This window comes from Magnolia sinica, chromosome 2 (genome assembly GCF_029962835.1).
Source record: "Magnolia sinica isolate HGM2019 chromosome 2, MsV1, whole genome shotgun sequence".
Taxonomy (NCBI): domain Eukaryota; kingdom Viridiplantae; phylum Streptophyta; class Magnoliopsida; order Magnoliales; family Magnoliaceae; genus Magnolia; species Magnolia sinica.
This window is the reverse complement of record NC_080574.1, coordinates 10,548,575-10,565,937: the sequence shown is the minus strand read 5'-3', so window position 1 is coordinate 10,565,937 and position 17,363 is coordinate 10,548,575. Positions and strand designations below refer to the sequence as shown.

The following is a 17,363-nucleotide window of genomic DNA, read 5'->3' as shown; positions in this document are numbered from 1 at the left end:
CAAGCAGCCCAGTGCAAGATTCGACTGGTCATGGCATTTTTAACTAAGATTGTCACTCATGTCTCAACAAAACAACCTTAACGACCTTTAGTCAATCTCAGTTGATGGTCCATAACAAGTTAGGTGACAAAGTAAAGCATTGAAATAAACAGGACACGCGGAAATTACCTTATTGTCTACGCCACGAAAAGAAGTGGTATAAGGATGATTATCATCAGCTTCATTAGTATGGTTATAGACCACATCCAAAATGACCTGTACTAACAGCATTACTTTCTCATATAAGCTCAAGAAAAAAATAATCTTGAAGAAATATATTAAAGGAAAACAGTAAATTTAAATACATGTCAATCAGTTAGCATGGCTCACAATGGAAGATCTACCATACCTCAATTCCAGCATTATGCAAGGCTTTCACCATTTGTTTAAACTCTAGGGAAGCAGCTACAGGTCCTCCACCAGAACTAGCATAGCGGCTCATGGGAGCAAAGAAATTTATGGTAGAATAACCCCATGTATTGATCTTGGAGATTACAGTGTTCCAGAAAATTCAGAAACGGCAACAAATTTCTCAAATAAGCAAGAGGCCCTTTAGATTGTTTTAAGGAAAAACTGGTAAAGAGAAGGACACAAATTTTAGCACATCCTAGAACCAGCAAAAGCATAGAACAATCAACAGACGGGAGAATTCCTCAAGAAATGTATGCTCCATGCACCTTTAGGGCATGTTTGATACGTGGATTTGAAAGGGATAGGAAGGCAAATAATAATAATAATAATAATAATAATAATAATAATAATACTATTAAAACATGGATTCCAATTTTGAGTTCCTGTTTGGGTAGCAGGTGGAAATCTCATATCCCTCTCACAAGCAGTGTTCGAATTATCTTCGATATTATCAAAATATCTCTGATATTATCTTTATCTCCAGCTCAGCGATACCGATAACACTGGTAGCGATACTGATAATGCTAGTAGTATTAGAAATTCCAAGTATTAGCAATGTATCGCAAAGTATTGCCAGCGTATCAATATCGCTAATGTAATCGCCAATATTTTCAACTATGTTAATTCAAGGTGTCACTTGTATTGCCAATGCATCAATATTGCCAATGTATAGCCAATATTTTCAACTATGTAAATTCTAGGTAATGCTTGTATCATAAGTGTATTGACGATATTTTAATAGTAAATTTTTATTTCAAATTTTTTTTCATGGGCACATGGTAGTATGTAGTGTTTAATTTATCATTGATAATATCTCGATATTATCAATATCACAACATATGCGTTATTGAGACCACAATCTTTTGTTTCCCTTCCAATTTTTTATGATTTCTTGGTGAAATATCATGTGTTGTTGATATTTTGCAATATAGATGGATGTTTGGATGGAAGGTTGGATGATTAAATAGGTCGGATGGGATGGTTGGACTGATTTCTTACAACAACACATGCTTTTAAGGCCCCATTAAATGTAAAACTTGTTATGTATGCATTTTATTTTTTTTGCAAATTTTTTATTTCTAAATATACAAATATGCCCATTTTAACATCTCTTGAGGTTTCGCTGAAAATCCCACCGTTTTTTCTATGTTTCCCTGCATTTCCGGTTATCAGCGATATTATCGGCGTTATCGATATTGTTTCCGTATCCCTGGCCAGTGAAACTTGTAGCAATACCGATACTTCGAACACTGCTCACAAGTCACAATACTCACATAGTTTATCGTGCCAAGAATTCAATTATGAAAAGTGTGATGATTGCTATCCAAACAATACAAATTGACACATCAAAGGAAAACCCTTTTCCTTTTCTGTTGGTTGGCATGTAATCCATGGTTTCTAAACATGGCCTTATAGTGACATTACATCAAGACAAATGAAAAGAGAAATTATAAAGGGAAAAACTGTTAAGAGACTGATACAAAAGAATAGCAGATAATCTCTACATCAGCAAACATTGACCTTTAGATAGAAATATAAACCTTCAAATGCATCAAGGTGGAGTAACAAGATTCTCTTACCAAGTGATCTCTGGGATTTGGATGTCTCTGAAATTCAAATTCATCAAACTCAAAAACTGGCAACAGTTCCACAGCATTGATGCCGAGCTCCAACAGATGTGGGATCTAGGACATGAAAAAAAAAAATGCCAGACAAATTTCATCAATAGATTAATGGCTTATTTAATGGTAATAGGTTAATGTAGTTTCACACACCCTCGTATATCCACCTGGCCAACATAAGTATGAAATGAATTCAGCTAAAAATTGGTACATGGAAATGGGTTCTATATTTACCCTAGTTCAACTGATGGATGTATTGAGGGAAAGAAGTGCACTCTCTTTCTCACTCAGCAACATGTACTCTTTGACAAAAAATAGACTGGGGAATGGCGACAAAAATTGATGAACTGCTACGAACTAGAGTTTTGTACAGTAGTGATTAATGAAAAAAAAAATGTAATACCACATTTCAAAGCAAGCTTAATAATACAAACATCTAGGGTGCAAATTCTATTACAACCCAAAAGTATAAAATGGTTGCCAAGGGAAACGCAAAGCAGCCACCAATACATGGCGTGCATAGAAACAGGCTTTTATTTCCCATAACCTCATATAACTAATAGATTATTTCTATTTCTTTCTTTTTTTCTTCTTCTTCATTTTTGTTAAGGTAATATGGGCTCGAACCTACGACCTCACTTAAAAAGCGAGCCCTGTCTGCCACTGAGGCACGGTCTCAAACCCCAAGATAGCTTAATAGAATTCACCAAGATAGAATTCGCATACCTTGTCAATTACACCAAGATAGCTGCCACGAATGTCTGGATCAAGTCCACTTGATTCATCAGCAGTAAAGGCACGGACATTCATTTCGTATATAACAAGATCCTTCTGTATAAACATCAAGAGAAAAGGCAAAGGACAGATCAAAGTAGTGTACAAAATGATAACACCAAATGGATTTCTAAGTAGCTTCTCAGGTTTACCTCAGGTATATCTGGAAACTTGTAATCAGTACCCCAATCAAAAGGCAAGGCAGTAAAATCATAAGTTCCAAGAAACTTAGACATTTTTTTTATGGTGTCTCCAAAATATCTGCGACCCTCCACTAGCTTAGCGTAAGGATCTAGAAGAATAATACCGCTGTCAAACCGATGTCCCTGCTGCCATCCTTGAGGACCATCAATACGATAGCCATACAGAACACCAGATCGAGGCAAATCCTATAATTCACAAAGATAATGTAAATGAAGCCACATAAAAAAAGGAAGTATAACTCAGAGAAATCAGAGGAACAAACCCAAGACCATAACAAAAACACTTCAAACCATCCTCTGCCAGTCGTCATCAAAGCCTTATTCCAACTACTTGAGATCAGCTACACAAATCCATCAACTATCCTCTGCTAGTTTGTATGCAGAACTCAAGTAAGTTGGAATATAAATACATACAACGTGATGACAAGAAAAGGAAACCCCTTAATGGATAACTCCAAGCATGCAACAGATCCACAGCATCAGCAACATCATCATCTAAGCCTTATCCTGATCAATTGGGGTTGGATACACGAATCCTGCTCCGCCATTCCACTCTATTAAGGACATACCTTCAGTTAGACCATAGGTCATCAAGTCGTTTCTTTAGACCATAGGTCATCAAGTCGTTGCTTACTACCTCCATCCATGTCCTTTTACGCCTTCCCAATGTCCTTTTAGAGCCTTCCAACTTGTACCAACCAGCAAACGGAAACTAGCTACTAACTTATAAAATTGGGACAAAGCACAATTCTAGTAATAATATGTCGTAAAATGAAATGCTACAATCATAGAAAAAATTATTATGAATCAAGTTCTTTTATCGTTTTTTTTCAAGTTTAACCATTTCTTAAATTAATTTATCAGCGTGACTTTAATCTGCCTTTCTAACTTGGAATCTTTGTCAACCATCAGCAGAAAGACTATATTGCAGTGCTCAAAAGATTTCTACTGTGTAAATCAAATGAACTTGTTATAAGTCATAGATACTTGGTTTGCATTGCCTTTGGGTCCAATGAGGTGAATTTTGTATCAGAGAATTGCATACCTTTTCAGGCCTATGACTCTCTTAAATGAATTTCTGCCTAATGCATGATTGGGACCCTAAAGACACATACAGACCATCCTATTATATTGGAAACTTTCCAAAACTGCTCTCTGCTAGCATTGAATTGATCATACAGGTTATATGTTAAATATATGCAGTTACTGGACTAGCTATTATAAACCATGTCACTCATAAGTCATAATATGAGGAACAATAGCAAAATGTGTTTCTCATCATTTCATAAACCAAAAATCTCAAAAAGAAAATTGCAGGCCTCAAGGTCTTCAACATTTATTCAAACACAAGGAAAATTTGTTGGGTACTGTTTGACTAATAACATGATGCATTTATAATAGGAAACGTAATCTTCATAAAACTTTCAAATCAGCTATACAGATAATGGAATGGAAGATGTCTATGTACAAAAATAAAGGGATCCTAGCTCAAACCAGTGACTCCCCAAAATGTATGTTGTGCCTACCTCCACACAAATATGCCATATGTCACCTGTCTTGTTAATCCTGGGATCCAGCTTGATCTCCACCATTGCAGCATCTACATCCTGAATTTTTCCCCTGAAAAACATATAATTATGAAAGACCCAAAAAAGAGTAGTGAAATACAAAATGATATCTCGAGATCTGTTAGGTCCCATTTGCACAGGGGATCCCACAAAATAGAGATTAGGGACTACACAGCTAGCCACACGTCATCCACGTGAAATTCATAAGCATGCAGCAGAGCTTTTCCCTGCTTAATCACAATTCCCAACGTTTGTTTTTCATTTAGTTCACATAACTGTGATTAAGGGGGGAAGCACCATTTTCACATCAAGGAATCTGATCTGGAAGGTATGGAGACCGCTTCAATAATTTCCCTTTTGTATTTTCATTCATTATTTTGGTGGGCCACTTTTGGGGCACTAAACAATGTCAAAATAACAAGAAATTGGTTTTGCTCAATAGCCTATTCAGTCAGCTTTCAAATATGTGAAAGATCACGCAATTCCAATGACATTTGAGTGACTTATGACCAAGTTACAAAAGGCCCATAGGGTTTTGACGACTTTTGAGGGCATTTTAGTCTTTTCGTAAATTAGGGCTTTGTTTCTTTTGTTTAAGGCTATGCTTGGATGCGTGAAACATTATGATCCCTTGGAAATAAAAGTTACTGGAGTTTTTAGATTTCTTTGTTTTTGAAGAAGATTTGAGAGGGGGGGCTTTTGTGATCTTTAGTTCTTTCTTGACTAGAGGATTATTGGGATTCTTCCGTACAATCTTGTTTTCCTTTTTCTTTGATCCATTTGCATCCCTTGAGGATTGCTGATTCTTCCTCTTCTTCCTCTTCTTCTTCTTCTTCTTCGGAGGGGTTACCTATCTAGTAGAGTGCCTCAGCACTACTCTAACATAATTTTTTTAGCATGAGATATATTTTAGGTTAAAAATATATATATATCTGTCATCTATTCTTTATTTTTATTTTTACAGTGTTTCTTTAATATTTCAGAGAGCAGATTGGATCTCAGTTGATTTGGTTCTTCATGTCCACCATTTCCTAACTTGTTTTGTGTATCAACATGAATCCCAGGTTGAATATGAACGCACAGAACTAGCATATAATTTGTGTATATTTGTACATTGAAAAGACCTCCAGAAAAGGATTTAAGATGGAACTATGTGAATAGTGACACCAAAACAGTGCAATATGAACGTAACAATGGAGAGAACATAGTCACCTCTCTGGAACAGACAAGCAAAGCGTAACCAATGAAGCATGTTGTGAGAAAATAGCAAAGTTGATCCCATTCTCCAATTCTGAAGCTCCAAGTGGAAAAGACTGGCCAGGAGAAACTTTCACTGATGGGCTGATTTCAGATATTTGGGAGATCTCTTCCTAACATTACACCAACAAGAAGTTTTAAATCTTAGCAGACTTAATGATCAGAATACTCCAAAACAATGTTATTGACTACTTTACAATTAACCAACACTCATTTCTGGAAACAAAATACTCCAAAACAATTTTCCATCATTTAGTTTACAGTTCTAAAAACAAGATGCCAGCCCAAAATATGACGTCAGCAAAGAAAAGCACATCGACTTTGACAAGCAGTAAGAAAAAAAATATGGAAGTAGGAACGAGACGAAATTACTGCAATAATGTTAGTAGAAATATGTGAGCACCTTGTTGTCAAAACTTGCACAAGATTGAATTGATTTGGTTTATGTGCTTTGTTCACCATTCTGAATCAATCACTGAATCACATAGTTTGAGGAACCAAGGATAAGTCGTATTGGTTTTGTTCCCTGGGTGATTATTATTATGATCAAAAGCTGACAGCGATAATGGCATAACAATTGATGCTCCGGCCATCCAGATCTGGAAATCCACTTATGCTAAAGTGGAAGTCGGCGCCCCGATCACAGAAGACTAAAAGAAGCAGAAGAAGAGATGGCGGGTTCTAAATTGCCATCCAATGTATGAGATTCTGATTCGTCATGTAGGCCTTCATCATCAATTGCCGCCAAAGCCTAGGCCTAGCAAGACACAATATAAAGGCAGATCATCACCACGGACAACTATCAGCTCTAACTCAAGGGCTATTTCTTTTCAAAGCTTGGTGGAATTGATGCAACCAAATGGCCACACAAGCCAATTGATCAAGAATCCAATCATTCAAATTGTCTTGAATGATGATTTGGACCAACTCTATGGTCTGATTATCAATCTAATGAGAGCAGCAGTTGCCAGTTAGATTACATTGTGGGGCTGAGAGGATCAGACGGTCATTATATTTCCAGAATTTAGTTGATTTAGTTAGTTATTAGGGTTTGATAAAGTATTTAATAATTTCTTCCTTTTGTACTTTCATCACTTTCTTGATGGGTCATTTTTGGGGCACCAAACAATGTCCGAATGACATGAAATTGGTACCGTTTGCTAGTCCGTTGAATTAGCTTTCAAACGAGCCCAATAACATGCGGATCTAACTCTGCTTGATCGAGTTAAGGCCCATTTACATAAGGCTCACATTGTACTGACGGGATTCAGGGGAAAGTTAGTCATTTTCTGTTATTAGGGTTTTTATACTTGGTTAAGTCTATGGAAGGCTATGCTAAGAAGGTGTAAAGTAATTATTAGTATGATTTGGAATAAAAAATTCAATTTTCAAGTCTCTTTATTTGGTTCTATTCAGTAGAAGATTTAGGGAAGTGCATAAGGCCCATATAGTAGTAACGGGATTCAAGGGCAATTAAATCATTTCCTGTTATTAGGGTTTTTGTACTTGGTTTAAGTCTATATAAGGCTATGCTAAGAAGGTGAAAGTGATTATCATTATTATTTTGGAATTAAAAATTCAAGTTTCAAGTTTCTTTCTTTGGTTATATTTGGTAGAAGATTTAGAGAGGGGTTTTTCGCGATCTCTAGTTTTGACTAGAGGATTTTTGGTTATTTTCCCCCAATCTTTTTATTCTTTTCTTTGATCCGTTTGCATTCCCTGTTAGGCTTTTCATCAGTTACACTCTCAAACTGACTTCTCTCCCTAGTAATGCAAATATGGTTAGTTTTTACTTTGGCCTTTCTTCTGTGAATTAGATAGTTCCAGTCTAGCACTTAAGGAAATTTCATTTCTTTTGACAGATTTATTAATAAGGCTATATATATTTATTCCTTTAAGTACAAATATCATTCTTATTGAATTATAATTAAATGGAAGGGATCCAATGTTTTCATAGAAGCAAAGCAAATAGGACATGGGAACCTAGATCAGTCAGTATAACAGTCCCCAAAAGTCATGCTAGTAGCACATGGACAAACCATTTTAGCATATTCACTTCTCATTCTAACTCTCTTTTCATTCCCTCAGAAATTTTCTATTTTCCATGTTTCATCAATTTCTGCATCTTACGTCTCAAATTCATCAATTTTCTTCTCCCCCATCATTACTTCCTCAACCATCACTAAATCCCATGTCTGATTTAATTGCATTGGACTTGTGATGATAAAGCAAAAGACAACTATATGGCATTCTTTGTTGTTCTTCTTTTTCTATCATCATGCTTCCAGCTAGAGAAAAAACAAGCTTTGATTTTTTTTCTAGATTTAGGAGCATCCACTCAACGACTATTAAACATATTAAAAGTGTGAAGAATTAGAACAAACATGAAAAATTACGGAATCATTTTCTTAAACAAGAACATCAGGAGTTGAATCAAGTTCAAGTGATGAAGAGAATTATGTCAGTATATCAGCATCGGTGATGGAAAAAATAATCTAGCATGACTCTAATTGATCTAAACCTCAAGGATACGGATGTCAAATAGCTCTCAATCTTCCCCACTGATATATTTAAAACACTACATGTTCTGGTCACACATAAGATCAGCAAAATAGAGAGACGTGGACATGAGAAAAATACAAAATGTAGCAAGAAGTTCAAATTTACAAAGATATAACTTATAATTAAGCATAAAAAGATCTTTTGAGTAGGAAACACAATTTTCTTTGAATATGTAAATCTTAAATTATCTTTGCAAGTAAGAATTACCTCCATCATAGTTTCTTGAGACCGATGACCGTAAACATTTGTGGCCTTGTGTTTGACAGGTTTACCGTGTCTAACCTAAGCCAGAATCAATCAATCCCTTGATTTGAGAACAGAAGATAAATAAAACAATTCCTCACATGCATTCCTATCATAATAAGATGAGTCATGCCTTATTGATACATCTTTGTCCATTGCTTGCGCTACCAGTACTGCTTGATCTTAATCTGTTTAGCCATTCAAAAGAGTTGAGAAATCATGAAAAGGCATCTCCCAGTTAACACACATTTAGAGGAAAGTGCCCCACCAAGGCCACCACAAACGATAGAGAAACAAAATAAGAAATGTCTACAAAAATTATCATAGAGAAAATTGAAAGACTATCAAATTCATATGCCAAAAACAAGTATTTTGAAAGCAACTAATGTACAAGACTGATGCAGACAAAAACAAAAACCACATATAAAGAAGGGTATGTAAATAATCTACATCAGCATTGGCTGGTCAAAAGTCAGAAATTAGGCCACAAGTAAAAGTTGTGGTTTTTAATGCAGTGGCTTTGGAGGCTAACTTTGGTGCCATGTCCCACTAATCAATGGCTAATTTCTTAGTTTTTCTCAAGATATGAAAATGTTGTTTCTATGGGTTTAGCAAGATTTGCTCAATCTAGGTCTCCAAATATAATGCAGAGGCATTTTCACACCGGGCTCGAGTGGGGTCGCCTGTGGGATGTAGGGGCACACTTAGGGTGGGCGGGGCCCACGGGGGAGGTCTCGTGTTTGAGACTGCTCCCTGGGGGTGATTAATGCGCATTTCACACCCGACTCGAGTGGAGTCGCCTATGGGATGCGGGGACACACTCGGGGTGAGCAGCCCGTGTGAGGCGGTACCTATGTGATTTGGAGCCCACGAGAGGGGGTTTGACCGAGGTCTTAACCCATGAGATATAGAGCCGGGGCTATGAGATAAAAGGATTGATTTGTCATGCTCTAACAGTTCAAGCTTTTAGAGCAAGTGGTTAATTGTCCTGCATCAAATTAGTATCAGAGCGAGAGGTCTCGTGTTCGAGACTCCTCACCGGGGATGATTAATGCAGGGGCATTTTCACACCAGGCTCGAGTGGGGTAGCCTGTGGGATGTGGGGACACACTCGAGGTGGGTAACCCATGTGATTTGGGGCCCACGGGGGAGGTCTCATTTTCGAGACTCCTCACCAGGAGTGATTAATGCGCATTTCCCACCAGGCTCAAGTGGGGTAGCCTTTGAGATGCGGGGACACTTAGGGTGGGCAACCAGTGTGAGGCAGTACCTATGCGATTTGGGGCCCACGAGGGGGGTTCGGCCGAGGTCTTAACTCATGCGATGTGGGGCCTGGGCTATGAGATAAAAAGATTAATTCACCATGCTCTAACAATTCGAGCTTTTAGAGCAAGTGGTTAATTGTCCTACATCAAAATATGGCCTCACAAAGATTAGTAATGAATTTTAAGGGTTTATTTTTTGGGTTTTTAAGGGTAGTTTAGGCATTTTTAGAGTATTTCTGGTTAGGATTAGAAGTTAGTGGTATGAGAATATGATGAAGAATTCAAAGATGAAATCAAAGCTACTTGAAGAACAATGCTAAACATACCAGTTTTAAAGAACGATTTCCACTTGAGATGCCTCAAGCTTTCAACCAGGTAAGATTCAAGCTTTTAGTCATCCTATCCAGTTCCCCACCTACTGGGTAACAATGAAGAATGCACATTTGTCCTTTCGCTATATTGCCACAATATGTGTGGTCCTATGGTGCTCCCCTGAAGATCACGACTTTTGGTTGGCTCGTTGGAAGGGAAAGGGTTATAACTATGCATAATCTTCGAAAACGAGCGATGATTCTACCTAATGTATGCTTGATGTGCGTGGCAACACCAAATCACTCAATCATCTTTTCATTCATCATCCAATCGCTCACCATGTGTGGAACGGTTTCCTAAAGAATTTTCAAATTTGTTGGGCCACGCCAAGTTCAGTTGGTAGCCTATGCATGTCTTGGCATGGCGCGGAGCTTGGGAAGCAGCGGAGGGCATTAGGAGACTTAACTTGCTGGTGCTCCTATAGGCAATTTAGGAAGAAAGGAACGGGAGGTGCTTTCAAAGTGCATGTAACAATGTCGAACAGATTATGATAAGGTCAATGGCTTTCATTGTTGAATGGGAGTCATGTATTGAAGGTTTGAAAGATTGTATTTTTTCTTTTTTCTTTTTTAGGTTGTGCTTTACACCATCTCGGCGCGTCTCTTCTTCCTTTGAACAAAAATTTCAGTAACCTTTCCAAAAAAAAATCATGTCTCTAATCCACCCATACAGGTGGCTATATTCATATATAGCCGTTTACAAGTCCTACTTCAAAGCAAAGAAGCCAAGGCCACAAGCATATTGACCCAAACATAAAGTTGTCCAAACTTCTCTCAAACTTGCCATAAAGACGAAACAAATAAGGAATTAAAGCAAAGACCAAATATTACTAAGACTATATAACAACCATATGATGTTATACATACAGCCACATGGTATATAGACATTACAGTTGGTAGATGAGTCCAAAAGACTCATACATTTATACAGACGCGCAAATGGTTTTGGATTGGACATTTATTTTTATTAGGACATGTATATTCCCAGTTCAATCGCTGTAGCATTTATTAGGATGTATTTTTAGATGATGTATTTCGTCATAAATCCTAATGATTTTTGGATGCTTCTTGTTTACGATTAGAAATTAGTAGTTTGAGTGTATGATGAAGCAATCGAAGATGAAACCAAATCTGCTTAAAGGTATGTGTGTTTTATAACTTCTGATTGGGATGAGCAGTTTGATGGTTAACCCACCATCTGATTGGATTAGTTGGTCCCAAGGTCCAATCAGATGATGGATCTTGGCATCTGGCATGATCTTTCATCAGCCAGCAGTGGGGTACACTGGTGGACCCTGATTGTCGATCAAAAGTCCAGCATTTGTTAATTACTAACTAAGAATCTAAGATAAGAATTCAAAATTAGGGCTTCTTTTGGTTTTGGTTGTGACATGATGTGAGGAAAAGAAAATGAAAAACATTTTTGGCATATTCCTTTTTTCCCTATGGAGGTTATAGTTTGAGAAGACCCCTTTTTGGGTTTAATCCTTGTAGGCCTTCTGGAAGTAGTTCTTAGATTCTCAGTTATTAATAATTATAGCTACTTGAACCAGAACTTGAAACTCATTAAGTAGAGGTGAAGCAAGACGACACACTTCAAAATCCAGTTTGATGGGACAGAACAACACTGACTAGGAACTAGTTTGGTACTGGATATTTAGCTATAGGCCATTGTAGTTTGGATGATATATTGACCACTTGGTGGTTGAGAATTGTTGAGGAAGACAAACCACGTCAAAGAGATTTGTAGTGTTCTGTGGAAGCCTGTTTGTTACCCATTACTAAATCAAATCCGGGTTCTTTAAATTCCAAACAGATTACCAGTTTGGCGGTCAGGACTACCAATTCAGATGGTCCCTCAACTACAATTGTCAGAAACAAACAAACAGGAAAAAAAAAAAGAGGGACCAACTCATCTTGCATACAAGTCTCATCACTTTCACGCATGAAAACGGGAGGACCACCCGAATAGTTGCCCATTAGCTAAAATACTTGTCCTGAATGAGAAATTTGTAGCAATCCCACAGCTGAGATCACAACTCTTTAAAACCTCACATTTATAGATAGATGGATGGATAGATAGATAGATAGATAGATAGATAAAGAAACAGAGAGAACCATCGTCAATGACAAATATGAAACAAAATCCTTCAAGCCCGAAAAACCAACATTTCAATTGCAATCCAAGGATGAAAAACAATTTCAAAAATGTAAACATAAAATCTTCAGCCAAGAACACTCGTCTTTGCTCTATGTGACAGCCGTACAGATGGGGTCCACCCAAGATGATCCATACCGTTCATCTGGATTGGGCAATCTCAGAAACTCTCCCACGTTGGATGATCCGTGCAACCATTGGCCGTAACACCCATTTGCAACCAAGGAACCGAAGATCAAATACGTGTTGGGGCATAGTCCATCCCTTTGTGGGGCCCACCAAACGAGCAGTTAGGTTACTATGAGACGGGTCCCGCTGGGTCCAACAAAGAATGCCACACCACTCAACCAAGCATCGCACATTACCGCAGTTTCAAAAGCATATTAGCAATAATAATAATAAATAAACCATTACACAACTCCATCAATTTCCACACCAACAGTAAAACACTAATACAGAAATGAGGAATTTCAATGTGGAAATCTTCCTAATTTTACAAAGATAAACATTGAATTTCAGAACTGACCCCATGCTGGAAGTAGGGCGACTACGATTGGAGGAAGCAGGCGAGGCGAGAAGAGGAAGAACCTTGCCTTTCGAGTCGCAGAAAGGAGAGTGAAGCATCATTTCTGTTATTCCGCTTGGCGGGAAAAGCACAGCATCCATGCAAGCTTGCGAATCTAAAAGGGAGAGAGCGATATATGTTGAAAAAGGGAAGACTTTTTCTGGAAGCTTGGGATTGAAATCTTCAGGTAAAAGGGCCTTTTTCTGTCATCTCCTACTTTTGTAGGAATCAGATCTTTTTCTTCTCACTTCACGGGGTTCGAGAGCGGCCTAGGAGCGCGCTTCTTTTTATTTTCACGTGAGCGGTGTCTACGAAAACAGTTGCGTCCGTTTTCCAATTCTCGGCACGTGTAACTGGGCGATCTTTTTAGTGAGAAAAGACGTGGTAGACCTGGCTCTATCTTGATATGGTAGAGACGCCCCCTCCTCTATACACGTGGAATGATAATCATTTGATCGGACGGTCAACCTTCCCGGATCTAATTCGCATGGATTAAAAAAATTCAAATAGCATTTTTATCTTCCGTTTCATGGCTGAATTACAACCGTTAAACTTCATTTCAAGCCCAATAATTGGATGGTTATGATCACGCAGTTTTCATGGCTGTTTGGACGTAGTTCATGACAGGAGGTATTGTATGAATGGCCCTGATCCACGGATTCCCCTTCCAAGTATACAATGAAGAAGAAGGGTATCTATATTAAAGTCCGCTCTATCGTATCATTTTCTATTCGAAATTTTCATCAGGTCACTGGGATAATTCGAACTTTGCTGCCCCACGCACCTTTTCGATTCGCACCCAACACGCACATCGGCAACTATATGGTCTGTCCGGTCGGTGCATAAGGGCCTGTTTGGGAGCGTGGATTTGGAACCCAGATTCGGAACCCGAGGATTGAAACCCCCCATCCTCCGAGTGTGTTTGGCACCTTGTAGTGTGAATCAACTTTAATTCAAAAATACTTATGCATGTATATTTACAGTCGTTTAAATTTAATTACTAAATCAACTTTAATATCCCTAATTAGTGAGATATATAATTTTTGACACTATAGTTGTGATAAGCCTGCTGAAATATATGATTTGCCTGAAAATAATGAAATTTCAAGTCTCAGATGGACCGCATGCATGAGATTATGTTTAAGTGACTAACCAACGATTTCTAATCATTGATTAATATGGACAATGTTTGGACGGTGCTGATCATCATTAGTAGTTCATGTACCCAATAGAATGATAGTGTACAATGACACATGTTATTACAACGGCAACTATTGAAATGATTCCAGGTGTAATATAAGCTCAAACCCTCTTAAAGAGAGGATTGGAAACCCCCGATTGGAAACCCCTAGTTACTTTATGCTGCCGGACAACAAAGGGGATTGGAAACCCCCCTCCAATCCATGGTACCAAACGACCCCTGAGATGGCTCCCCACCGAACAGACCAACATATTTATTAGGTGGACTACTCCCATACGAAAACAGTGAATGGTTTATAAAAACTTGTGAACGGTCCACAATTGATATGGACGTGTGGCTACCTGATGAATGGACTGTTCTGGTATCTCTTATGTTCATCATCATGGATGGATCCTCAGCAAGGTCTATCCAAGGCCGACCCACAAAGTAAACCTAGGCTTAGGAGTGTGACGGGCCAGAACAAGCAGGAGCATCTCTGACTTGAGCCCGAGCACTATCCCTACCTACTACTTTTGTACAAGATCTGTACCGTTCAATAATGCATGATATAAGATAAAAATGCCCCTGATATCCCGAGTTGTACACTGTAACAACTCTAAATTTTGGTGCATTAAAAAGATTGAAATAAATATTTAAAAATTTTATTTTTAAATCAAAAAACAAAAACAGGTCAATAGTTGAGTTGGTAGAGACATTTTTAATTGAGAGAAAGGTTTGATGATTGATTCTTAAAGTAGTAATAATAAATATTTTTATCAAATGTCATAAAAAAATTCAAATTAAGAATAAGGGAGGATGTGCTAATCCTATTTTATCAAGATAAGTTTTTAATAGAAAAAAATCAAAAGCTTGGAGAATAAGGGAGAGGAGATTTTAAGAAAGCACGATCAGATAAGTTTTAATCGTTAAATCTTTTTAATTTTTTATTATGTTGTTAATTTCTTCTTGATCTATTCAATGGATGGTGTGGATTATTCACACTATCATTATATAAGTGTATAGAGTCAATTTTAATAAAGTGATGTTTTTATGATTTCATATCTGGTTAATAACGTTTTAGGAATATATTGAATTGATGGAATCTGATTGTGCTAAAATATATCTGTACGAATCATATAATCCCTATGACCAAAATATAAAAGGGTCATAATTTTCATATCAATTTGACCATCAAATAGGCTACATTAGTCAGATATAGAAGTGTTTAATAAAGGAATCTTAGATTTTTACGCAGGTGTTGGTATCGCTTGACGTAGAAGGTCGAGATGGGCCATTAGTGTATATGTGGTTAGATTCATACCATTCATCTAATGTGTAGATGCAAAATATGCTAAGACCTCAAGAATCTGGATGATCCAATCATCCGGTGGGCCACCCCGATTAATTATTTGGCATTCAATTTTAGGATCTTAAAAATAAAATTTAAATTTTAATAATTAAAATTAATAAATATATAATTTTAATTATTTAATTATTTAAGATTTGGCCACCTAGGATATATATATCAAAGATGGACCCCACCATATAAAATAATTAGATAAATAATAATGTTGTTGATATAACTAATATGATCTCTTAATTCAAACCAACCCATTTAACTTATGGTTTCTACACTATCAAACTTAAGTGAGTAACCCAACTTGTTTCATAATTCATTAAAATTAAAATAAATCGTTTATGATTGTTTGATTGATTGATATACTGATTTGAGTATTTTGTTATGAAAATTGTACGTTAAATTCATATGTAAATATTTTAACCAATACAATCATGCCAAATATGAAAAATATGCATTTACATGTCATCTATCATTCATTACATTTACATAATACATGGTCGATCTAGGGTGCCCTCTGTAGAAGAAATGTCGATCCTGGTAGAACATTATCAGATGCGGGCTATGCCCAAGCCTACCAAAAGGTAGAAACCTACCCAACAGGTGGATGCGGATTGACGATCTCCAACCCAAGCAGATGGACGATCACCCCATCTAATACATTCATACATCATTTGCATGCATATCATCGTACATCCATTTTATGTTATTTTAATTGTTATGATTATGAACCATGCTGAGTTATTTCACTAAGCCTGACCAGCTTACCTTTTTATTTATGGAAAATTTGTATAGAGGAGCTATTAGCAGATGATGTGGTGCATGAACCGGAAGGATTCACTATACCTAAACACCATTCACGTGAAATATGGTCATACTTATCTAAAGATGAAGTGGTTGCATTAGACTATTTCTGATTATCTGTTAACGTAGTTTGATTAACGTAAAATGCATAATGGCATTGATTTTGAGATTTTAAAAAATTATTTATATTTATTTCATAGAAATAATGTTAGTATAGAATAAACATAATTGCAGTATGATAATATAATAAATGAATAATTTTTAAGGTTTATTTTATTTTAAGGGTTGTCAAGATTTATATATGCCTGGTTGATTGGTGCTAAGTGTTATGTATGTGTGATTGATATCATGGTGAAATTTAGACTGAATATAATTATCATCTTTGATTAAACTAATTAAGGAATTAAATTAGTACACTTTGTATACGAGTTACGAATTGAAAGTCGAGTCTGAGGGTTCACACTCTGTACCCAAATTTCGGGACGTGAAATAATGGTATTAGAGCGAGGCCTTTTCTAAAACCTAAAGTAACCAGTAGGTTATTTACTCCACTAAATTTCATAAATTGTAGACCATTAAAATTAAAAACATTATACTAAGATATACCTCTTTATTGATGTATGGATTGATGAACACTGAGACCCAAAACTAAGTTTATATTAATTTTTGTTTAACATAGAAATAAGAATTTAAATTCCCCATATTCTTATTTGAATATAATTTAGATTAAGATGAATTAATATAACGAAAATAAATTTTAAAGATATTCAATCCACAAAATTCTGCTGGACAGCAACGAGCAGCTAGAATTACCCAACTTGTAAATTTCATAACTATAAAAGTACTACTCCGATTGAGGCAATTCAAAATTCTAATCGAATATAGACAAATCTAAATTAAGATAAAAAAATAATAATAAAATTTGAATCTCATAGTAACTATATTGATCCAGTGAGTTATTATAGGCTGGTCATAAATCATCAA

At 36.6% G+C, this 17,363-nt stretch overlaps 1 protein-coding gene across 4 annotated transcripts in view; it reads right to left on the bottom strand.

Annotated features, from left to right (window-relative positions):
• LOC131234519 (isoamylase 3, chloroplastic) overlaps positions 1-13,367 on the bottom strand; it is a 61,005-nt gene extending 47,638 nt beyond the window's left edge. Inside the window, exons 1-9 of one of the 4 annotated variants that reach the window (XR_009165735.1) lie at positions 13,000-13,367; positions 8,644-8,867; positions 5,830-5,987; positions 4,576-4,669; positions 2,999-3,235; positions 2,799-2,903; positions 2,031-2,135; positions 389-523; positions 169-255 (exon numbers count right to left, since the gene is read on the bottom strand). Coding sequence is in view for 3 of the 4 variants with exons in the window: in XM_058231466.1 (XP_058087449.1) it covers positions 169-255; positions 389-523; positions 2,031-2,135; positions 2,799-2,903; positions 2,999-3,235; positions 4,576-4,669; positions 5,830-5,987; positions 8,644-8,652 (930 nt within the window). In the remaining variant the exon portion in view is untranslated. The remainder of the gene's footprint in view (positions 1-168; positions 256-388; positions 524-2,030; positions 2,136-2,798; positions 2,904-2,998; positions 3,236-4,575; positions 4,670-5,829; positions 5,988-8,643; positions 8,868-12,999) is intronic. The other 3 variants (XM_058231466.1, XM_058231462.1, XM_058231472.1) reach the window with 3 other exon arrangements.
• Positions 13,368-17,363: the final 3,996 nt, after the last annotated feature.